General features: G+C 38.0%; 3 protein-coding genes across 4 annotated transcripts in view; 1 reads left to right on the plus strand and 2 right to left on the minus strand.

The window, feature by feature from the left end:
- Window positions 1-2,778: 2,778 nt before the first annotated feature.
- On the plus strand, window positions 2,779-6,603 carry LOC148641501 (heat shock protein beta-1). Its single transcript, XM_088618054.1, has 4 exons — window positions 2,779-4,040; window positions 4,394-4,457; window positions 5,081-5,207; window positions 5,965-6,603. The coding sequence occupies exons 1-4, from the start codon at window positions 3,653-3,655 to the stop codon at window positions 6,448-6,450; spliced, it is 1,065 nt and encodes a 354-aa protein (XP_088474180.1). The 5' UTR covers window positions 2,779-3,652; the 3' UTR covers window positions 6,451-6,603.
- A 374-nt stretch (window positions 6,604-6,977) lies between these two features.
- On the minus strand, window positions 6,978-15,492 carry hspb8 (heat shock protein family B (small) member 8). Its single transcript, XM_088618055.1, has 3 exons — window positions 14,679-15,492; window positions 10,775-10,838; window positions 6,978-8,307 (listed from the first exon to the last, which is right to left on the minus strand). Exons 1-3 carry the CDS (start codon window positions 15,043-15,045, stop codon window positions 8,139-8,141), a joined length of 600 nt encoding a protein of 199 aa, XP_088474181.1. The 5' UTR covers window positions 15,046-15,492; the 3' UTR covers window positions 6,978-8,138.
- Window positions 15,493-16,770: 1,278 nt separating this feature from the next.
- The window catches only part of srrm4 (serine/arginine repetitive matrix 4), a 63,766-nt gene continuing 55,892 nt past the window's right edge, over window positions 16,771-24,644 (minus strand). The window contains exons 9-13 of one of the 2 annotated variants that reach the window (XM_088617970.1): window positions 23,194-23,528; window positions 21,962-22,171; window positions 21,687-21,776; window positions 21,031-21,183; window positions 16,771-20,445 (exon numbers count right to left, since the gene is read on the minus strand). In XM_088617970.1, the coding sequence (XP_088474096.1) occupies window positions 20,187-20,445; window positions 21,031-21,183; window positions 21,687-21,776; window positions 21,962-22,171; window positions 23,194-23,528 (1,047 nt within the window). In that variant the 3' untranslated portion in view covers window positions 16,771-20,186. Of the gene's footprint in view, window positions 20,446-21,030; window positions 21,184-21,686; window positions 21,798-21,961; window positions 22,172-23,193; window positions 23,529-24,644 lie in introns of both variants that reach the window. The other variant, XM_088617969.1, reaches the window with a different exon arrangement.

A 24,644-nucleotide genomic window follows, 5' to 3' on the forward strand; every position in this document is an offset into this window, starting at 1 on the left:
TTAAGTAGAACTAATAGATCTCGCAGTTAGTATTCTAATTAGTGTCAGTTAACTAATTAGTGTCTCACCGCACCAGCCCATCAAACAATTTCACCTGTTTACAGGACAAATGTTTTATTACTACATGGTTTATAACTAAACGTTTGACAAACAGAAGCAAGAAAAATAAAATATATTTTAAAGAATATTAGAAAATTTAAAATAATCAAAAACAGACATTTATTAATCTCGAGGAAATTACCGTGTGCCCATTTACTTTGTAAATTCTTCTACTGCAACGTGTCTGATCGCCATCGAGATATTCACTGTTTGGGGAACTGGAATTTATTATTGAATACGTACTGTATAAGGATACGTTCTTAAAATCTCTTTTTAAAATGGCTTGTTTTTAAGCTCTCAACTGACGAACAGATATGTATGGGTTGCAATGTCAGTTTTATTTATTTTAATTAGGATCCAGGAGTTTCCAGAATAATCACATTGCTAGGTGATTCTTACATTAGACTGTGATGCTGTAGGTTCTGTAGCCGGAGCCACACAATTGAACACCAGCTGCTAGTTCCAAAGGCAACTATGTTATCTAATCACCAAAATACCTACAGTACCTGGCAAGTGGGGAATGCACTTCTTTGTACTATCTGTAGTCAACAGAGACATCCAGCAGGTGGTGATCACATTGGGGTATTCTGTCTCCCCAGATGTCCATGATTACAACAATGCACCACAGTGCACACCCATAGTGGTAGGCATGTTTCAATATTGTTCATCAGACAACACCAGTGAAATGCTACTTAAGACAAGCCCCTGCCCTCAGACATCAGTGTTGTATAAAGCAACTGTTGTCATCAGACATGTAATTTATACAAGGACCAGTAAAGCTGCTGCAATCTTACAGCAAAAAAACTCATTCAGACCTACAGTAGCAATGCCTCAACCTTCAGGGCGAAGAGATAAAACAGATCTCACTTTAAAACCTCCTACTACACTGTATATATTACAGTATGTATTGCAAAAGGACTTATGTTACAGCTTCTGTTATTCAACCTTGAATGAGTACAAGAACAAGACTCAAGCCTTCTTTTTTGTTCAGAGGAAGTTTTTTTTTTTTGCTCAGGGATTTGAGCAAAAATCAAAGCTCACTTTATCAGCTCTTCAGATCCATTTAGCAGCTCCTTTCCCCCTTTCTCTTTGAAGGCAGCTTTTTCTTTGCAGTGTCTTTTACCCTCCCTCACTTGCCACTGTCCCTTTTGATGTCTGTTAGGAAAAGACAGGGCAGGGACCAGAGGACAAAAAGACAAACTGAATTCTGTGCACGGGGTGGGGGGGGGGGGAGCTTTTTTTTAACAGCTTCAGTGAGAAATGAAAAAATATATCAAAGTGTGAAGTTATCAGGTCACAAGGTAAAACACAAAAACAAAAGTTTGTAAGTTATTGAAATAAATCTATTTGGCTTCATGTATGCATTGCATGGTCTTGAAAGTGACATGTTTAAGTGTTTAATTTATAGATTGAATTTTTTACATTCATTTATTCTTTTATATCTGTGTGAGGAGCATGGACTACATAGATATTACTCATTACCAGCATCTCAACTACCTGTGGCTTAAAATTACTTTATTGACCCAAAGATAGAACATTGAAAATTGGGTTGAACCTTTTCTGGTAGACCTCTTCATGGAGTTTGATTTCAGAATAGTGTTCAATATGGTTTTTTATTTTACAGCATTAGAAACAAGAGTCTTTTACGTTTTCGGTACAGTATCATTCTGCCCGTCACAAATGTTATTTCAGTATTTTTTTTTTGCCGGCCAATTCATATTATTATTTCCCCAGGCCATTCATTTAAAAATGCCTTTTATTTGATTGCTTCTCATTACTGTTTCATAGAGAGATTTTATTAATTCCCTCTAGAATTTGTTAAGATGTGTCTAGTCCGTTAATAGCACTTGGAGGAACCAGTGACATAAACTAATTAGAAGTAAAGAAATGTAGGGGGTGGGGATGCTAAGCTCTTTCATTAGTGAAATTCCTCACAGCTCTCATAGGAGGACTTTATCAGTTTAATTAGGATTCAGGGTTTTTTTTGCCACAAACACCTCCTGCTTTACTCCGTTGAAAGAAAATAACCTTTAGTTATTATCATTAACACAAAGCTTTTGCCTTCCTTGTGCTATTTGTTATATTGTATGTTTGCAAAATGTATGTGGACAAAATACAAAATGTATATAGTTTTTTATGAAAACTATATCAGAATGCTGTACTATGTCAGGCTAAAACGACTGAACCTTTTTATTCCATGACAGAGAAGACTGTTAGAGGACCTAATCGAAGTATGCAAAAGTCTATAAAAGGGATTGACAAAGCCAACTCAATGGATTCCTTCAGAAGCAACTAGAATGTGAAGCACAGAACTTCAGTGGAAGCATTTAAAATTGGGAACATCAGACACTTCTGTGTTCAAAGGGTTGTATTAGTATTAAACATGAAGCTGATACCCTGGCTTCTTTCAAGAACCAGCTTTATGAGATCCTCAGATCAATGAACTACTAAGTGCCAAATGGGCTAGATGGGCCTCCTCTACAACATAACCCCCTCTTATGTTCTATAAGCAAGTCATCAATATGTGTCTTCTCTGTTTTCTTAATATTTAGTCAAATCATTTATCCTGAATGAGTTTTCAGACTTTGTCAACTACACTTCCAAATCTGTCTCCATGCTCCAAAAACAAATTTGGATTTTCCAATTTTAAGATCACCCCTCCATGACTGAGCCCTGTAGCCTTGGTACAGTGTGGGAGTGAGCACACATGTGTATACAATCTTTCCTGTTCCTGGTGTTGCTGTTACCGGGAAAAAACAGAGTATTACTAACCCTTGTGGGCATAGCCACTGGCTGCTGCTTATTTCTTGAGCAAAAATTTCACTAGTTCCCGAAGAACCCACAGTGCTTCTTAAGGCAGTCTAGCTCACTTTAAAATGAGACCCTGTATTTCTAACACACCAGTTAACTTCTAGTTGGTTTCCCACCTTGATGAAAGTGCTCAGCATGGAGCAAAAAGGATCAACAAACCTCCATTGCAAAGCAGAAGACAGCGGTAACTATGGAGAAAGTAAAGAGAACCAGGATGTGACAAGATTGTTGAACACGCCAGTGAACACAACATCACCAGTGTGCCTGCAGTCATCCTCCAACTATTTGCCATTTTCCCTCCAGAGCTATAAATACCATTAATTAGCTCCTTACTTCCAAGCATGGTGTAACATGTAAGTAACAGCACCATCTCCCAGCCCATCACCTGATTCCTACTTTCACATCTCATAGGACAACTATTAGTGCTTAGTAAGTGTTAGAAAGGACAGTCAGGCTATATAAGGAGTGTGAGCGATGTGTTCTAACTGAGCAAAGCTTTTGTAAAAATCTGACCTTTCTAATTATTAATCAGCTCCCAAGTGCATACCTTAAAAATCTAGCTGTTTCTATTGTCTTGCAACTATTTTCTCATTAATTTTGACTTTCACGTTTTGAAGCCTTCATCTCTTGACAAAGCAAGAGAGCCAAAAAAAGGCAGAAAGGGAAATACCAGCAGTTTGAAAGGCCCATTTCTTTTTTCTTCGTATTTTTTTCGTGCCTTTTCGTGAACTCTTCGTAGGCTATGGCAGAGCACAGCAGACGTCTCCCCCGTCCCCTTTCCCAACGGGACCTGAACTGGGATCCTTTCCGGGACTGGGCACAGCCCAGTCGCATTTTTGACCAGGAATTTGGGTTGCCCCCTTTCCTGGAGGAAGGAGATCTGAACTGGATCGACTGGGCGAGGAGACGGCTGTCTTCTTCCTGGCCAGCTTACTTGCGCTCACCCCTGTTTGCACCTTATTCATTCTATGAGCAAGCGGCCAGCAGCCCAAATCTTCAGAGGCAACTGTGCGGAGGAGTATCTGAAGTCAGGACTGGACCCGACTGCTGGAAAATTAGCCTGGATGTCAACCATTTCTCTCCAGAAGAAATTACCATCAAAACAAAAGAGGGCTACCTGGAAATAGCAGGTATCACCAACAACCTAGTCACTTTTCTTTGCTGTACTCTCTCTTTTTTTACTTAAGGTTACATCTTTTTTGTTAACACTTGTCTGTAGTTTACATGTCAATTCCAAAGTTGAGCATATTTTTTTAAAAAGAGGGAGTGTGTTATCTGCATTTAAAGGAACTTGTGTTCTTAACTTTCAGTAGTATGGGAACTGCCCACATATTTCTTGAACACCAGTTCAAACATCAGGAGCTGACTACACAAAGGAGATTTCACAGCATTCACGCTAGCTTGGGGAGTCCAATTGCTTTACACAAAAAGTATTTGATTCTGAATTCTACTCAAAGATAATTAATTGATGACTAATTCCTAGGCAAACATGAAGAAAGACAGGATGAACATGGATTTGTCTCCAGATGTTTTACAAGGAAGTATAAGTAAGTTAAGATTACTATTTGTCATAAGTTTAATGCAATTTAAATACTGAGATTTAATACCAAATACATTTGTTTCTCAACATAAGCCTTTACACTTTACTTTACTTTGATTAGTAAGGTGTGCTTCTGTTTCATTGTGAAAATCATTTCTCAGGATAGCATTATTTATTATTTATTTTTCATTCAATAACCTCTGCACTTCATGTTGGTTTTTCCATTTGTCATTATTAGAAATGAACACACAATGAACAAGATGAGTCATGGACAAAACAATTAAGTGTGAATTAAGATACCATACTCTGAAAAACATGCTGTGCTTTTGATTCACAAATTTGTTCTGAGTCATGGGCAAGAGTCGTGCAATCCTGATGCCAACTGATTTTTGTGTGTTCAGCCTAAAGATGTCAAAACAAAATCATTTCAAAGCAATATCACAAAATATTCTACAATGCATCTCATATAGAAAGTGGCAGTGAGTTGGGAAAAACTAATAATTTTACCAAAGCTGTTTCGTGACATTTTTTGCTGTTTACACGAACTCCATACAGTGCAAGCTCCTTGTAACTAAAACAGCCTTTTGATGTGATTCACCTGCTTGGTTCTGGCTCTTCTGATCACTACAGGATCCCCTCGAGTGTGGATCCTCAGAACATCAGCTCCTCCCTATCGCCAAGTGGCATCCTTTCTGTGGAAGCCCCTCTCCCCCAGCAAGCTGATGGAGCTCCAGTCGAGATTGTCATCCCTGTTCAGGTGAGGAAAGATCAAGGCATAGAGCAGCAACAAGTATGATGAGGATTTGTAAGGATTTATTCTGAATAAAATATTTATGATAGCACAGCCGGCTCATGCCTTTTCCTGAAATAATTTTTTAATTATCCATTCTCAGTGATTCCATATAAACTGTAGATTAACAAATCACTTGTCTTTTTATAAGTTCTGGCTCAGAAACAGCCTCCTTATCCCTATATACACTGTATTTTTTCACATTAATATTCATCCACATTCAAACACCTTTTTATAACAGCAGAAATTCCAAATGTATATTGTTTCATCTTCGGCTGTTTAGCCGTCATTTGTATTCAATGTTCACTTGTCTAAATCGGCTTGACACCTTAGAAGTTAGAGTAAACAATTAGCATGCTACTAAAAATGGATTGTTTTTGCTTGTAAGAACACATCATTTGAGATCCCTTCTTGATCTGACTAATTAATTAGGCTGTGTTTAACACAGTTGGATTGTGACCTCTATGGCAAATGATGGTTAAAATTTCTGAAGGGAGTCATTTTTTAATGAATATCTTCAGAACAATGTAGTAAAATCATTGTTGCTGTTTCCCTACCGCAATTGTTTTTTCCAAAGAAAAATGTACTATTTCTATTACTAGTTCTTTTCAACAAATCATCTCAAGGCCATTTGTTGATCTTGGTGGCTGTTTTCAAGCTGACCAAAATGCTGTTTGTACAGTACGTGGAATGTAAATGAAAGACAAAGCAAATTACTGTGCAGGTGGAGAGAAAAAAGGAAGCCCAGAAAGAGGAGGATGAAGCGGAGGGAGAGGACAGAGGCCACTTGCAACCCACTGAAGAGACTGAGGCACAGCAATATGCAGACACTGTGCCTGGAGCCAGGGCGGATCTGGAGCATGAACATGAAAGTGCATTACAAGAAAATGCCAATCAGAAACCACAGCCACATTCAGGGCAGCAAGGTGCACCATTTGGTTCAGAGGAGGGTGTTCCTGTCCAGAGTGAACAGGGTGCCAGGGTGGAGGAAACCACCAGTGAAGAACCAGTGGTGCAAACTGGACTTCAGCAAGGTGTCACTGAAGAACCTGTGATGGAAACCCCAGCAACACCCGAGGAATCTCCTATAGAAGGACCACAGCAGGATCCTGTCAAACCACAGGATTCCCTGTGCTCTGGACAAGTGGTCTCAGAGAAACAGGACACTGAGCAGCCTGAAGAGGCTAAAGAACGCACACAACATTCCTGATTCAATTTACACTTACTAAATAGCAATGCTCTATATACCAGGTTGTCAGTGTCCATCTGTTTTGGAACTGCAGAAGTACAGTAATAAAGAAACTACACCAAACATTGTAAGACTTGTTATTTAGGAGTACTAATAAAGAACTGCAAGCAACAATTCAGGTTTTACTTGTGATTAATCTGTAGAAGAGAGAGGGATGACATACAGTATGTGCTTTCACATTTAAATTTATGGAATTAAGCCAAACTGTTTATTAAGAGAATGTGCAGAGTTCATGGACAGATCTTTTCTTATGTTAAATTATTCTGTATTTTACAATCTTGAGCAGGATGTGAATCCTTAGATCAGTATCACCAAATATGTACATATTGGCAGGAAGCATAAATGAGCTGTTCATCTTACTGTACATCTAGCAAGCCCCCAACAAGTATGTCATCCAATTATTACCACTCTACTGCAGCAATACATTATTTGATGTTCTCAACAATCTTCCAAACACAGAAATAGAACAAAGACAAAACAGACTGAGCAAGAGGTGTTGGGAGGTTTTATTGCTTAAACAAAGACATTCAGTGGCATTCCATTAAAAATAACAGTCAATAATTAGTCTGACTTTTTTTAAAGGCATTAATTAGTTCAGAAAAAAACTATCAGGATCTCATATACAAATAGAAAAGCAAAAAAAAAAAACATTTTTGTAAGACCTCTATAAAAAAAATCACATAAATTGATCAACCCATGATTCTTAAAAAAAATGAATTATATACAGTTGGCAAAAGTGGAATTGAAAAGCAGCATAAATCGAGTTTTATATACTTAATTCGTAATTGCTTGAATGCGTCCAGATTAAAACAGAGCACTCCAATAAATGAGAAAGAAATCTTGTTTACCATGAATTTGACCATAAACATCTCAAGTAGTCCAAACAACCTAAAATTCTTACAATTGCCATTTTCTAAAAAGTGCACCTTTTGTCACCTTAGAAAGACAGTAATGCTTTATTTTGAGTGTCACCTAAAAAGGTCTAATGGACTTTCAGTTAAGTAGTCTGATTGCTTTCAATAGATGTACAGTATGAAATTAGTGAGATGCTGCACATTTATATAGAGAAAAATGAAGCAGGCTCTCTCATTCTATCAAATGTAAACACACACATCATAGAACATCAGCTTTTGAGTTAATTTGAACTAAACATATGGCAAATCCTTAAAGACTCAGAATGAAGCATTACTAATACTAGATCAGGCAGAGGAAATTGGACACTCAGGATTTCTGTGTCCACCTGGAGGCAGGCACATACAGAAAGGTGGTTAAAATGTGTTTTTTTGTCAATGTCCAACCGTGTAGGGATGATCCAGTAAGTGAACTGAGTTAATGCATTCACCATAGTTTGCCTGTTATAGATAACTGTGTGGTGGTATTTTCTAATACTGTAATGTTATAGTAATATAATAGCTAGAAATATTTCATATAATTCCTCTTGGGGCTGAACGAAGACAAGCATACCCATAGCCAATGTGACCCCATGTTCTGATGTACCCTAAAGTTCAAGAGGCGAAAATTTGCAAAGGTCAGAAAACGATTCTGCTGCACCCAACCCTTTCCGTCAGATCTCTCAGGTTGGTTGTCCGCTTATGTTTGTTGATAGGGTTTCCACATCCCTCTGAGACCTCCTTTTACAGACAAGGACATTAGGCCACAGTTGTTTCCTGAGTTTTAAACTCGGTTTCCTCTCCCTCGTTCCCTGTGTAATCACTGCCAAAGAGGTAGTAGGGCGGGGTCTGAGCAGCTTCGATTATGAGAACTCCCTCAGGAGACAAGGAAGCGAAAACTGTGAGGGGATCCACATCTCCAGGTATCCTAGAAAAAAAGTGAAGGGAAAAGATCGTATATGGAAACATACAGTGTCATGTCACTTAATCCTCAATCTTCAAAGGGTACTGATACTGTCATCTTTATAGGAATAAGAAATATTAGAGATATACTGTATGGAGGCCATTTTTTCCCATCTACTACTTTTTGGTAGTGAGTAACTAATTACCAAATTGATTTGAGCATCTTCAGGTTCAGGAAACCAGATGATGGACTTTGATGAAAAAAAAGATGAAAAAGTCCCTGCAGTTCTCAGCTTTAAAAGTACTTCCTTGTAGTTTCCACTTATGTCTTAAGGTTTATGTTTCAGTATTTTCCTCACTTTCTTAGTCCAGTACTTTATGGTTAGACATAAGTTGGCTAAGATAATCTAACCATTTTTCCAAGCTGCCCAGCTGATTAGAGACTGATAAGATAAGATATAAGATAAAACTCCTATCAGTGAGGCCTACAAGTGAAAGAGATCAGAGACCTCTTATGGTACGTTTGATATGACTATAAAGGTTAAGAACAGACGCCATGCAGGAGAATATTTCTCACGTAATCTACAGAATTTATATTCATGCATTTTACTGCTTTAAGTTGTCGTAGTTCCATGATTTCCATATTGAGTGACATCTGATCCTGACAAATCAGATTCCAGCTTTTTGCTGATAAATCCAGATACAGTATTAACGTTTGAGGTGAAATCAGATGTAATGTATAACCTTCACCACAACTGCTTCTAGAAATATCTAAAAACACACTAACAAGTTTTCTCATATTGGATAATGACTCTACACTATACAATCTGACATATTAAATTCGAAAACAAGCTAAGGTTTTAACAAATACAGCTGTGTGTAGCATTTGTATAAAATCTATTCTCTTTTCAAGCAGAAAGCAGAAAGCATTTTTTTCAAATACAGCTCCCCTAAAGAATGTCCTATGGTGTCCAGAAGGGTCTTACTTTGAAAAAGATCTTTCTAGTCGAAACAGCTGAGCAGTGTGTGCCAAGTCTTTGTCAAGTGCCATCACCTAATAAGGACTTGCTCAAGTTTCCAGAAAAGCTGCCAAGTTGTCTAGTGCTTAAACAAACTCCCAAGCCATTTCATATATCATACCAACATTCTACTTCATTAACATGGTCCCTCTAAAATCCACACTGATAGCTAATTAGCTAGAGAACACAGATTAGATTTCTCTCCCTTTCGTGAGCGAATTGTGTACTTTCTCTAACAGAGAAAGACAAAATAAGATAAGCACTGCACCTTACAGTGCATACTTTTTAGTTGCAAAAATACTGCAGTCAAACATCAGCTTTCTTTAGAGCATCAAAAGCTTCACATACCGTATCTTATTATTTCAGACACTGATATGACCTTATATTCATACTGCAGTAGGGTTTGTTTACTGCCTGCTGCAGCTTTTCTCACTCACATTGATTTTGTGAAACTGCCAGAAAGCATCCAATTTTTTTTTTTTTTGGGGGGGGGGGGATCTGATACTGTAGCAGGTTTGAACACAAAGATCTACCTATTTAGAACTATAACAAGTTGGGAAAACAAAATTAATACATGCCATACATTTATATATCCCATCAGAGACACTCATTGATTCTAAAGCATCACTTTAGTTTAGTATGGACAGTAAAATGAATACCAATAGCTGTTTCACTGTGTATCATTATTAATTTATCTTTCTTATATCTAACTTGGTCTTCCTCAATTTGATGTTTTTTTTTAAAAACATTTTTCCAGTCATGCTTTGCATCTCAATGTTTTAGGGATGTGTCAAACTCTGGAGGAAGCAGGATGAGGTCTGCAGATAAGCCCAGAAGACCTAGCACTACTTTGCTAAAATGAGATGTGAAATGTTCCTGACCATTGTAATATATGAAGAACTCCAGCGAGGGTCAGAAAGGTATTAATCAGTGGACAGGAAATTAACAATGTTGAGATGATACCCTAGGGCCATCCCTGTAGTACTGATTAGCATTACTTTTGTAAGGGAACAGGTAAAGGTTTATTCCATGCTGAAAAGAAAAGCGACACAATGTTCTGTTTTATTCCATACTAATCTTTTCAGAATGGAATAAAACTTTACCTGTTCCCTTGCAGCCTACGCATGCTGATGCAGCTCCCTACTTGAATGACTTCTGTAATGTCTGTGGACTGGTTAGAAAGTTAGTTGGTTTAATGGTTTCATGTAATTGACATTATTTTTCAGCAAGAGATTTAAGCACCCAACTTAATCACCTCTAAAACCATTCGCTGGCATCAGTACTTAATGTTAATAATGTTACTATTTTACGTGGATTGACTAGTCAAAATCCAAAGGCAAAAGAATTGATTATGGAAAATATTGCTGTCATGATAACAAAGAGGCACTCCAGTGCAAATGAACTGATTGAACTGAAGCACATGAGCACTAGAACTGGTCTTGTGGGGTGTTTAAGGTCAATGGGGATACTCACTGGATTTTCTTAGTGAAATTTTTGGAAACAATGCTCCCCTCTTCCTGCTTTTCTTCATGCTTGCCTACACACAGAAAAAAACATAATTACAAGTTAATAAATTCGAGAGACTCCAACTTTAACATTTTAATGATAAGGTCAAATGTAACGTTTAACATGTTAAAGATAAATTAACTGTTGTTTTGGCCAGTGTGTAATGATTATTTTATGTCTTCCTATAGATGATTATACAGTATTGGCAATCAACAATCCTGTTTGCCATTAGTATTATTTTTTTCTTCCCATAATTACAATGATTATCTGCTGCTGTCTTTGACACAATGTAGCCAAGCAGTTGATTGAAAGAAGTGCAGTGTTGAGCTCATACATAATAAAATTATGTTCTCTTTTTATTACAAATTGGTTAAAACTGAAATTTTATTAATGAATTGAATGAATAGATTTTCAAATGTGTATTATTTTTTCACATCATTTATGTTAAAACAACTATTTAATGTAATACAATAGTTTACAAGGTGTTCATTCATTATGCATTTTCCAGGGCCACACAAATGAGCAGGATAAAAAAAACATAATAAATAAATAAATTTCAAAACCTTTCACTTAACCGATCCATGATGCTTCATTTTTACAGTTTCCAGTGGCTGCAGCTCATTAAAGAGAGCTCACTCAGAGACCTAATGAAAATGAGACTCATGTGTTTCAAACGAATGGTGTTGGCTTGGTATGAAATAAAGTTTGGCTGAAATGGTTCTTTGAGCCCTTTGTAATGGCAGAAGAGCTCGTGATTGGGTAGCCTGTTCCTTTTGAAAAAAAATTCTAACCCATTCCTGATCAACTTTCCCGATGTTCAACCTCAAGAGTGATTCTCTCTACAAAAACGTCTGTTTTCTCATGCAGAGAGAATGACAAAGCCAAACAGGTTTTTCGCACTTAAATCTGCTCCATATGGGTTCTTAAAAATGAATCTGTTTTGGTCCTAATCTGTGTCTTAATCTTTTGTCTTGTCTGTATGGTGTTTGCATATGATAGTGAGTCTAGAATTCTAGTGTATTCTACAAACACATTTTCCTTGAACTAGGTACATTTTAAATTTTTACCAAAAAAAGTTGAGGTAATTAATGAATGCTGTGCAATATTAAATTCTACATTATAAAATTCTGATATTGTTTAACATCTGCATAGGGTTTGTGCATCAATAAAGAACTTGTGGTTCTTCATTTGTGCTCTGTGTCAGGTTTTCCTAATCCAATTCCCTGATTTTTCAATCATTTAAAATATTAAGTATTAGAATTATTTAAAATATTTGTTTAGAGTAATGTGAGACTGTATTTTTCAAGAAGGTAATGTCTATAGTTCCGAAAAGCAAAAAAAGCCACTACAATATTCAGGTAATTAATATTCAAACATGCCATGGAACATAGCATTATTGCTAAATTGTTCATTGCCTCAGTAACTATAACTCTCCAAGAGAATATACAGTATTACCATTGTTTAAGGGGGATGTTTGGAATTTAAAACCAAAAGTAATCACTACTTCATTGCTGTATATACTCATATAAATTTAACCATTAAAGGAAACCATCACTCTGTTGTAACTCGAACAGATAAGCATTGTTAGAACAAAACTGCACTCACATGTGGAATATGTTTTTTTATTGGCTTCTTCAAATGTAACATCATTGTTGATCGCTTAGTGCCATTTCAATCCACAGTAGCCATAGACATTAGTACCACTGTAGCTGCTCTTTAAATAGTAAAACAGTCGCCCACGTTCTGAAGGTCTTTACTGTACAATTAACCAGATCAAGTCAAAAAAGATATCGCAGCTTTAGAAAGAATTCAAAATGAAAATGAGTGATTCCTCATCTTGATAGATACATAAACAAGCTGAAGGAGTAAAATCTCTTTGGTCTAGAACAAAGGACATTGACATGAGAGTTGATCTATAAATATAATATCCTCAGGTTTATAGTTAGTGTCCACCTGAGGGGACAGTTTCAGACTCAGTAGTGAAGATGAGAAACGGGGTCACAAAACAAAATTATGGGGAAATTAAGTAGGGGTGGATAATACAAAGCCCTTTTTTATACAAAGAGTTGGGTATATCTGAAACAGTTTTCCTGCCAGGAGGCTGAAGTTGAAGCTCTGTACTGCTCCAGGAGAAAGGCTGAAGGAAATTTGACATTTACTTGACTACTAAAGTACCACATGAGCAGAATGGGCTGAATGTCTCCTCCTCTTTGCAACCTTTCTTATATAACCCAGCCTGTGACCCAGCTCATGATTTCATTCAGCAGCTGTTTGTTTTTTTCCATCTGTTGCTCCTAAATGTCAGAGCAGCCCCACCCCTCCCTTAGCCAAGTTATTTGCAATCCTAAACCCTCAGAGGCATCTTAGATCGCAGAAAGAACTAGATCAAGCTTCTAAAGAGAAAGGATTCAGGACACAAGCTGTTTTCTGTGGTTATTTCATTCCCTCACTGGCATGACATATATTAAATACCAGAACATTTTTGTCACACATTTTTCCTTTCAGTGTTTTATTAAACTTTGTTTTGTAACCACCTTATCTGCCAAGGGGAAACTGTGATCTCATAATATTTCAACCGTTTTAACAACTGTGCGAATTGTGAAAAATCAGTATTTACTGTTTACAACACAGACCTTGTAGAAACACTGGATTTTGCTAATGCTTTGAAAATATTCCAAAATATTGGCATGACACAGAGTAAAGTTTTTCTAATGATGTTCATCTACTGTTTATGGTACTGTCACCTACTCTGTGTACTTAGTAGAATGAGGTCTGGTATAGGGAAGAGATTTCACCACAGCAATTTTGTCTGGGATATCAAGAATATGAACTGACTTGCTTTGTGCTTTTGGGACTATATTTCAGACCTCCAGTATAGTTTTAAAGAATTAAGCTGCAACCTTTTCCAAACTTATTTCTGTGCATACAGCAGTGAAAAGCTTTTCAAAGATAGATCATGAAGCAAACTGTTTTAGCTTTATCATGAAAAAAAAACCCAAATAAAATCCTTCAATAAAGACACAGGCCTAATGATCCTCTAACAATATTGTATTATTCAAATTTCTTTTATACGAATTGGGGTAGGGCAAAAAAGTTATTAAATTTGTTTCTCGCCAGTTTCAAGCAACACAAGTATCGGACTGTAATGGCAGTGGGGCAGACAATGGATTAAGATTCCTAAAATTGTCTCCGGTTTACAATACTGCACAGCTGAGCAAACCACCAGGAATCCTGGCAGGTGTAGACGCACGGGGAACTAAGTTTTTAATCGCAAATAGCGAATCACAGGCCTCAGCAATTCGCATCGTTCTGTTAAGTACGTATGGTTAAAAACAATGGCTGTAAATTAAGAAGATTAAATTTAGAATCAATGCAAAGGGTAAGGAAAGAATAAAAAGCCATTTTATGCTTGTGTGCAAGTAGATTTGTCACTCTGATTTTACAACCTTCCCAGTAATGAAAGTTACATTACTGCTATGGCAAGATTAAATAACGAAAAGCAAAAAGGCATAAATGAGTATTACTAGGAAAAGCCGCAAGACTCAGCAGAGCTAAAAAAATAAAATCATTTATACAGAGAAGCAGAATATATCATGTATAGGAACAAACGGTGAATAATTATGCGCTGTAAAGTAGCGACAAAAGTACAACCTTCTGTGAAGGCTGTGAAGGATATTCCTAAGGCTTTCTTCAGGATATCTGCAGTTACTACGCTGAATTCTCTACTAGAATGTATTATTATTTAGGCTAAAACATGTAGGTGCAAAACTACAGAGAGCTTGTATTCTAAGGCAAAACAAGTCCGTCTTTATATTGAAGCATCTTTGCATATTCATTGCATATCATATTTCTCAGCTTTCTGCTTACTTACCCGACACTTCTACAAACCCATCTTTGGTTTTTACGTTCAGCTCCTCGGGTTTAAAGTTGTGCACGTTGACGCACACTTTCCACGGCTCCCCTCTGGCCACGGGCGCACTGCGAGGTTCGCTGTACCTCGAACTGTACGTGGGAGGGGTACCCGTGGATGAGCGAGAGAACCCGGACCGCAGAGTGCCCGGCCAAGCAGAGCTTAGACGGGGTCGAACCCAGTCAGGCCAGTCCATTGACAGGTCATCTGAAAAAGAGCTCATTCCAAAATCGTCATCCAGGAACCGGGAGCTGAGCGACTGATCTCTGAATGGGTCTCTTGGAGTCCTCTGTCTGCTTCCAGTAGTATAAAAGTGTCCATCCGCCATTCTTCCCAAACTTGTTGATTGTACCAAACTCGTGAACCTTTCGCTTTTTTACTTTATTTAGTTTTAAACGTAAAATGGACGTTGACCAGCTACGTCTTATTGTAACCCAGTTACTTCTTTTAAAAAAAAAAACTTTTTAGCGTTTTACTGCTTTTATTCCTGTTTAATGTACAGCTGCACAAAAATATCAGATCAGTCAGATGACCTTTTCTATCGATCCCCTTTAACTCAAACAGGGACGAAACGAAAACCTATTTTCCAACAAAACTTTTCTGCATCGAAGATCAATATCTTGTGCTTTCAGAAAGTTTTCTGGAAGCACCAACCCACTTCCTTCGGCTTTATATAGTGGGGTTTCCCGAATCAGATTCCACCTGTCACCGGGGCTATGACTGGATCATGAAATATCTTTACCAGAAGGCATGTCGTGTAACAGCTGACGTTTCCTAGGGACTATGAAGTGATTACGCTCTCTGTCCAAATTTAGTTGTGCACCTTGTGTCAGGCTTCCAGAACAACCATCGCTCAGCAGATTAGCCCAGCCCCATGGCATCTCATTAGTTTTTAAATAGAAATGAACTCAAGGTTGCGACAGAGAGGGCGCCGTATGAGAGAGAGCAACATGATGTCACTATCCCCAAAAAAGTCATCAACTCATTTGTAATACACGACGTTAGAATATACTGTATATAAATTATAGATGCTCTTATGATCACTTTACCTCATTAAAATTTTCTTATTGAGTTGTTTTAGGATACATTGCTAAACTCTTTGGGTATGTAGGTCTTCTTTCCTCAACAATGAAATGTAGCAGTTTAAAAAGAGATCTGAATTATCAGCGCTAGTGATGCAAAGGTGCTATTCTTGACTTAGACGATTTGGCCTCACTGCTTATGTAAAATAATTGGTTCTACTGTAGGTTTTTAAATGAAAGAATTAAATGCATAACACCCTGAATTTCAAGTGAAACAATGGGCTTGTGCTCTCTTGGTTGTATTATTGGCTATCTGTTGAAATAGTTCACAAAAATAACCCAGGTCCTTGGATGACAATTGGAGATGGAAGTTTTCCATTTTCTTATCATCATTTGGTCAACCGTAATCAAAACAAACTCAGGAACTCTCGCAAATGATGTGAAGGTGCAAGGCAAAGTGTTGTTTCAGATAGTTTATTCAGGACATTTTGCTTTACAGGCTCACAAATTAAATCCAAGAGGAAGACTGATTTTATGAAGGGTATTTCATATGTCTTAATGGGAGATTGGTACCAATAGGTATAAACAGTTTCAAATCGAGCTCAAAATGACATGTAATAAGTGCATTGGGAGTTTGTGACATTTTTGGTCCTCACAGGGTTTTGTTTTTGTTTTTGAAACATTTAGGCATTTGAAGTGTAAATGGCCATATACTGTATGTAGCCATTCTGCTTTTAGAATATGTATCAATGGGCCGCTTGGAACAACAGTTGTTGTAAGTACAGCAGCAGTGTCCATTAGCCTAGAGATCTGGGCTTTCATAAATGACTGGAGAATACTTGATGTTTTTGTTATAATTTAACTGTACACCATTTTAAAATAAGTGGATAGATTGTTCTTTGTTAGGTTCTTACTGTTCTCCAGTCTTGACAATGATCACCATAATTTTTGCTTTTCCATCTGTTCTTTTCGAGTTCCCAAGCATTTCAAACCTTCATAGTGAGCGAATCTTATTTCAAACGCTGAATGAATTGTTCTCTCAGAAATGTAATTTTAATAAATTGACAGTAAAGCTGTTTCGTAGACAGTTGCTCGCCTTCTGCTATGAAAATGCAAGCGCAGATACTGTATCTACAGAGCTTCTAAAAAGGACGAGACTTCTCTGACAAAATAGTATGATCCCATAGTGCAAAAAAAGATTCACAATTCAAGAGAGACATCATGACAAATAAACTTTTCAGAGGATGGCATAAGACCTATGACCATAGTGCCACACCCACAAAACAAAATTTGTTTTTCTTTTGCTTACTTAGATATATTGACGCATATTTACAGAACATTGAATATACAGTATTCCAGCAAGTTTTTTTGAATGTCAAACACTCTTGGAGAATCATAGAAAATAAACGTACACATCAAAAACAGTAGATCCCTTGACATCAATGTAGATTTTTTTCTGTTGCTTTTCCTACTACTTCTTTTAAATAGGTTACAGTAAATAACTAGAATTCCATAACAACCTCAGCCACCCCTTCATATTTACAATGCATAGAGAACATACCATTATTTCCATGCCTTTTCTGATTCTCATTCCGGTACATCTCCATTTTCAAAGTAGACCTTGCACATTCTGAGAAAAGGGAAACAATCAAAAACCATGTACAGTATTTCAGGAATGCAGACGATACATGTTTTTTTTTCTTGAGAATGAATATCAGACAGGCTAAACCTTGTTCTTCTTATTCACAGCCTACAGTACATAACCAATTAAGCTTGGCAACATTCACTTATGTGCTAGGAGTGAACATCAAATATTTAAATAACATTGCTGATGGATTTCTATCAGGCTACAAAAACATGATCAGGAATGCCCAAGCCTCCCTCTTCCATATATAATATTATATATGATATATAATCCACATTAGTGCATTGAAGAACACACTTGTCTACTATATAAATAACAGCAAAAATAATCAAACACAATTACATAGAAAAAATAAATAATTGCTGTAAGAAACATGAACATAAAATAAATACATAAATAAATAATTTGTAAACTTCATTGTAGCCGGAACCGAAACAGAGCCATAGCATACAAAAATATGTGCATAGTACTATTGAAAATGAACCACTAGAGCATGTTTCCTTTAAAAATGTTCCCATTCCAAAATAAATGCCACCAATGCTAATTTAGAAGCATGGGACTTTGTTTTTTCTGCTCTTTAAAGATCTTAAATAAATAATTGAACACAAGAAATATAGAACATAATAACAAAACCTGAAACCAACGGTCAGTGCCATAGTGGAACCCAACACAAAAAGCTATTCATACAATAAAAATGAAATAAAAATAAAACATCACACCGATATTTGCACAGATGTTTGCACAGTTGATGTACAAAAGTATGCTCAGGAATTTAAATAAAAGATAAAACTAAAATAAAAGTAATGAATAATATTATGATTTTGTTATAATCAGTTGACAATATTATCTTAAAACAATTAAAGTACATTTCATTAAACAAGTATGCATTTAATTACATGCCATGTATTGACATTAAAATATGAGTCTTTGTCTGTAGTGTTCTTTGAAATTCATCATTATTTGCACCCTGTAGGTGCACCTGCCTTCAATCATAAATTAATTTCTTTAGCGCCATGAAACATTATACATAAGACAGTTCCCTAGGTATAGGGAACTTAGATATAATCCTTAAAAAAGGAAGCTGTGTTAATCTCACCATAAAACAACTCTTTAAACATTTTTCAATTTAAAATTTCCCACTCCATTAGTTTAGTAACATACAAATAGCTGCGTGACCCCTCTGCTCTTGCGTAATAGAACAGAATTCTATTATGTTTAAATCAATAAAAAATATAGGGTAATGTAATTTTACACATTCTTTTTCTTGTAACTCCCAAACTGCACGTTAGTGGAATTAAGTATGCATATCTTTATTGTTGAATGCACTCTCAGAGTTCACAGCTTATGTGCAATTTATTCTGTTTGATGTTTTCTCTGATATCATTTATCTCTATATGAAAGCTTAAACAACTGTCATATGTGTCAGTTTGCCTGCAGAGGTAAATAGAATGTTGTTTCAGCACTACGTAGTGTATATTAAATTTTTAATAGCAATACATTACATGTGTTTGATAGTAACTTGTGTGTATATGCACCCAATCCCTAAATATCACATTCATTATGATATGGATGTTACAAGCAGCTACCACCAGAGCAAACAAAATATGGCCAACGGTATGTATGGTGTCATCTCCAGCCAGCATTCGATTACCACATTTCAGACATCTTTCCAACCTCAAGCCACACACTTCCTTCAAACAACAACTCCTTCCTGCAGGAGACATCAAAAATAGGAAGTCTAGGGAGAAATGTTACCATAACAGGCTACACCTACTATGAGACCCCCTTTAGGTGCATACTGTACGTTACCCTCTGTATAGCTGCAATACAAATATAAAAAAAATCCAGACTGCTTTCAGAGTGTTTTAACAAATTATCATCAAATGCTGGTTGAAAGAGCTATCATTTCCAAGGAAGTGATTAAAAAAATATCATAAGTTGCTGGTGCTGTAAAAAACATTTTTAATTGATCAGTTCTAGGGTTCTTATTACTGGGCCTTAAAGATGAATTAGCCTAGATTCATTATAGAAACTTTAAAAATTCAAAACTACACACAAACAGTACATTTGAGAAATGGGGAAAATGACATTCTCAAAACACCTGTGACACTACCCCTGTGTAGTTTACTTTAAAAAGATGTATGTCTGATGTATGAGATAGCAGTTTAAAACGTGTGTCTATTATTTTAAAAATCTGCACCGACTGCCCTTTCCGGTACATATTGTAAGATTTTCAGCTCCTACAGCTCCTACAGGCTTCAATAATAAGCTTGCGCAATGCTAATTTGACAAGTGCCAAGGAGTGTTGGAGTGGATGGTTGAAAAAAGGACAAAAGACACTGACAAGAGCATCTGGGATATAGCTGTCCTACTCCGGTCTGGACCATTGCTGGATTTGGTCTCATTCCTACAAGCAGATTTACACATGTAAGAAATGGATCTGAAGTATCCCTTTTCCCATTATGAGGAGGATCTCATGAAAAGCTTGCAACCTTTTTGAAACGCAGCTGCAGATGAGTGCCAGTAGAGCAGCATGAAACTCCAGCAGTGCAGTGACCGCCTACAGTCTCTTTTTATACAGCCAATCGCATAACACCACTTTCCTAACAAGCACTCTTTGACAAGAAACTCAGGGGACTATAAAACATCAGTGTTATTCTCTGGTTGACTGTTGATTGCAGAAAGCATATGGAAAAACCGATTCTCATCCCCAGAGGCCCAGCGACACCTCTCTGGAGCTGGACCTGACATGATCCCACTTTCCCGTCAAAATGCGGGCCTGCCTAACGCGCAGGCGGGGAACTAGCGTCGCACTCTGCCATAGCTGCCCACAGAGTCGTAACTCCGGCTGCGACTGCTCCTGTGGCTCCGGCCGAGGGTGCTCCAGGAAGGGCTGCGGCTGTGGCTCCCGTAGGTGGAATAGCTCCGACTCCGGCTCTTGCTTCGACTCCGGGCGCGGGAGCGGTCTCGAGAGAAGGCGCTGCGCCAGGAGGAGCAGCTGCTGGAGCGGCTGCTGGAGGAAGGGCTGGGGCGGTAGTAAGGAATGGGCCTCTTCCGGGCACTGTGTGGGGGGGGCAAGAGAAACAAGAGCTGACAGGCGCCAAAGTCCTCCACACGGGACCACACACTTCTTCCAGCATTAGATATTGTACCATTGAAGTGACGTTTTCTTTTTTAATGGAAGTGAATGAAGTGAAAGATTGGTTTTGCTGCTAGGAACCCCACCCCCAACAAAAATCAAAAACCCCCAAAATAAAAAAAACGAATTATACTGTAGAATGACCTATTAAAATACTGCATAAAAATGAGTCTTTAACTATGAGGGCAGCAGTATTTTGAGTTATAAAGGCAATGCCTTGTATTTATATAGTGCTTTTCATCCCCAAGGATCCCAAAATGTGTTACCCAGAGGAGGGGAAGGATTTCATTCACCAATGATATCCAGTACCCTCCTGTGGCCCAACTATGCAGCAGATCAGGTGGGGTTAGACTTTGGTTTATCAGTTTAATTCAGGGGGATTATAAGGAAGTTCAGATCGAGTACAAGCCCAGTATGGAATTTTACCAGCACGCTGGGATATTTTGTGCATGTGACGTAACCCCAAGGGATGAAGAATGTAAGCGTGCAAACAGACCCGGCACAAACCTGGTGATTCTCCGTGCTTCCAAGTGGCTGGGAGAATCTCTCCTCCGTTTCCTCAGTGGCGAGTAAGACCTGCGCCTCCGTCGCTCCCTCGCCCGCTTGGACTCTTTCTCGCACGAGCTGTACTTCTTGTGCTCTCGTTCCCTTTCCCGATCCCTCGTGTGGGACACAAACAGGTGAGGTTAAAACTCTTTCCTGATCATCTTATTGGAAAATTAAAACACATGCCCTGTGCTGAATGTAGTATTTTCTACTGTTGCATTCTGAGCAATGCTACTTGAATGTAAATTTGCCAGTTAATTTATACAGTTGCATCGTAGACGTTCAGTGCATTAAATAGTTTTTTTGCTACTGTAAATCCACCAATGTTTCAATGAATCCAAAGTTAGCTTTATCTACATTAATTCACAGACATGGCTCATAAAGATTTGTATACTACACATGAATAAATCACAAAATCTTGCAAAAATACAATTCATCACCTAGATAGATATTTGTCTTTCAGTAAGCGGAGTTATTTCTTCTAGTTTATATCATCTTACTCCCCAGTACAGCTATCCAAGCGATAGGCCATTTATCAATCACGAAGCTTTTATATTCTACCTTGGATCTATTACATTGTCAATTTGCTAGCAGGCTGTGTTGAGAATGCCCTTTACCTGTCTGGGCTGTATCTGGAGTAGCTGGGGCTCCTGCTAGATCTGGAACTCTGGCTCTGTGATCTCCTCCACCTCGATTTCACGGAGTAGCTGGGTGACCGGGAATAAGACCTTCAGTGAAGGGGAAAGGGAGGAAACCGAGTAAGGCTAACACATGCAGTAAGCCTTTTTAGGCAAGTAAGGCAACCCTGATTCATTGTTACTGGTTTTACAAGGTTGCACATATTGAATTGTCACACATGGAGGGTGGGTGTGGTATATGGTCACAAACTCACCTTTTTCCTGAGGACAGGGACCTGCTCCTGGAGTAGCGGGGTGAGGAGTGTGAGGAGTGGCTGGAACTCCGGGAGCTGCAGCTTCTGCTCCGGCTGCTCCTAGACCTCATCCTTGAGCAACCTCTGGGTAGGTGTGCCTGGGATGGGGAATTCCCCGATGGCTTCTGTTCATCCACCGCTGCTGTCCCCAAGCTTGGCGACATGAGCTCCCTGCAATGTTTGCAGCGGTATTGAAGTAAAGATATTATTGAACATGTTGTTTCACATACCTACACAGGGTGAAACACTCCCAGTCAAATGTGTAGACTCTCTGAGCGGCAGACAATGCATGGTTGGACTGAGGAGCATGAAACAGACTTCCTTCACCTTCCATCTTATTGAAAACAGGTGGAACCAATGGAACATGCAGTTCAATCCCACACGCCATTAACCTCATCGTAACGTCAACTGAATGTAATCTTGCATGAAGAATGGAATGGGATTGGGCTGCACACATTGCAGGACCTTGTGGAATAAATGTCATTTTCCTGCTCCAGCTGTTCAGTCCCAACCTGTGGTTTGTTGGGGAATTCTAAAACTTTGACCTGCCACGTTAATGTAGACCTCCATCACATGGCCCGTACTAAAAGACATTTATTTGGAAACATGAATTATGCTGCTTCAGATTATACCATTGTGCAATTTTTAGTGCGATAAACAAAAGTCCAAACGATCAGCTTGCTTTCTTCCTTGATGTGGAAAAATGAGACTGACAAGATTGCACACCATAAATTTCATATGGTGAAATATAAATGTCTTAGTATAAAGAACACAAACTAGCATTGCAACATGGTATTTTCTGTCTTGGAATGTTACAATTAAGTCATGAGATCTCTGTTTCTAAACTGGAGACAGGATGAATGAAATATAAAATCATATAGTAAGTAGACTGGAATGAAAGAACTGAAAATAAACCTTGCAGTCCTTTATTATCAGATATTCAGGGGTGCTGAGATACGTACAGTGTTTGAAGAGTGACCAACTTCAGGTCATCGCAGGTATAAAATACTTTAACCACGAGATTGAAGACATTAAATATACGCTTACTGTGATTGCTTGAACAAAGAAATTGTTGCAATATCAATGTCCATACACATAGCACATAACTGGTACATAGATTGTACATTGACATCTGTCTTTTCAATTAACATTTTGTCACACATACAAAAGTGAAATGGCATGGGCGGACTCACCTTTTAGTTTTCCCATTCACAAGACCATTAGGTGGTGGGTTTGCCAAGGTCAATGTCTTACACACAGACGAGTAACTGGTGATAGAATTCCCTGAATCAGAGGCGTTATCAGCATCAGTGAACCTCAGTTTTTTGGGGGAAGGTAACTCTACTTGATACAAGCTTTTTTTCTCTTCATCGCCCTCTGACCTTGCCAAGCCTGTTTTTGTAGATGGCGGAGAGGATGTATCATTTCCAGAGTCATAATCCTGTGGCCCTTTATTCTGATGGGACAGGATGGCATGGTTGATTTCCTTTGTGGTAAATAGGTCAGCTCCAGACCCTGACTGCGTAATCTGCAAACAGAAACACAGGACCTGTTGCTTTACTGGAAAGAGACGGTGTTCACAAGCTTAAGCATCTACCTTCATGATGCAGTGAAAACATTCTAAAAAAGGCATGTATTTCCCTACTCAACACAGAGAAAAAATTGAATTTCGGGACAGGAAAACTTGGAGAGATTAAGACATCATGCAAATTTATAGCATGCGAACAATGTAGAAAGTAAAAATATTAAAAGATAACCAAAACAAAGTGTAAGTCCAAATAAACCTTGAACAGAAAGAAAAGAAGGGAACAACCAAAGATTAACGTTCAAAGGAAAGAAAAAGAGTTGTGTGAATAGAACTACGTACTACTTAATTTTGAGAAAGAGAGAAAAGAAAGAAAAGCAAAGCCCCAGTAAAGCGTGGTTTTTAAAAGGACATTGAACAAACATCACAAAATGGGTATTATGTACAAATAAAAAGAATTGCAAACAAATAAATATTCCATCAGTCTAACTAAAAGCCCTCAGAAGGGTACAGCTTTTTGTGCTTTTTTTTTCCCCTGTCAGAAGAAATTTCTCTCCAGCGACCTAAGATAAATCCCTAAATCTGCGGATAGCATCGACTTACCAATCAAGATTTCCTCCTTAAGTAGGTAAGGTGTAAGAAAAAGGGAAGAGCGTGCAACGTGAGTGCATCATCAGAGTCGTAAATGACAAGAAAAAGACAATAACCCTCTCTTCAAAGCCCCTGGGTCACTCCTCTTTTAGCACTCTGCTGTTTCCTTAGGTCTGCATTTGTGTGAGCATGTGTGGGTGTCTTTTGGTGTTTTGCGTGACTTTTTGTGGTAGGGGGAGGGGGTTGAACAGTCTGGCACTTCCAAAACTTTGTGATGGTGAAGGGTTGCCTTTTCCCTCTGGTTTACATATTCTGCTTGGTGTTTAGTGTCTGTTTGGTGTCCTGGGCTTCAAGGTTTTGGCATCATCTAGACAAGGAGCTGTTATTGGTGTCTTATCTTCAGGAATGACTTTATTTGTTCCATTCTGACAGGTCAGGACAAGGTGACTTGAATAGGGTTTTGTATCTGAGGCGGAAAGTTCAGTGTAAATCTACAGTACGTGTTCTCTAAAACCAATGGGCTCATTT

Source organism: Lepisosteus platostomus, chromosome 24 (genome assembly GCF_059453375.1).
Source record: "Lepisosteus platostomus isolate fLepPlt1 chromosome 24, fLepPlt1.hap1, whole genome shotgun sequence".
Lineage (NCBI taxonomy): Eukaryota > Metazoa > Chordata > Actinopteri > Semionotiformes > Lepisosteidae > Lepisosteus > Lepisosteus platostomus.

Bases quoted from the DNA above. Each gene is read 5' to 3' on its own strand.
- LOC148641501 (XM_088618054.1), top strand. From the start codon at position 3,653: ATGGCAGAGCACAGCAGACGTCTCCCCCGTCCCCTTTCCCAACGGGAC. The intron at 4,041-4,393 runs GTATCACCAACA...ACTAATTCCTAG, and splicing joins GGGCTACCTGGAAATAGCAG to GCAAACATGAAGAAAGACAG. The intron at 5,208-5,964 runs GTGAGGAAAGAT...ATTACTGTGCAG, and splicing joins AGATTGTCATCCCTGTTCAG to GTGGAGAGAAAAAAGGAAGC.
- hspb8 (XM_088618055.1), bottom strand. From the start codon at position 15,045: ATGGCGGATGGACACTTTTATACTACTGGAAGCAGACAGAGGACTCCA. The intron at 10,839-14,678 runs GTAAGTAAGCAG...TTCTGTGTGTAG, and splicing joins TGGGTTTGTAGAAGTGTCGG to GCAAGCATGAAGAAAAGCAG. The intron at 8,308-10,774 runs GTGAGTATCCCC...CTTTTTTTCTAG, and splicing joins AATTTCACTAAGAAAATCCA to GATACCTGGAGATGTGGATC.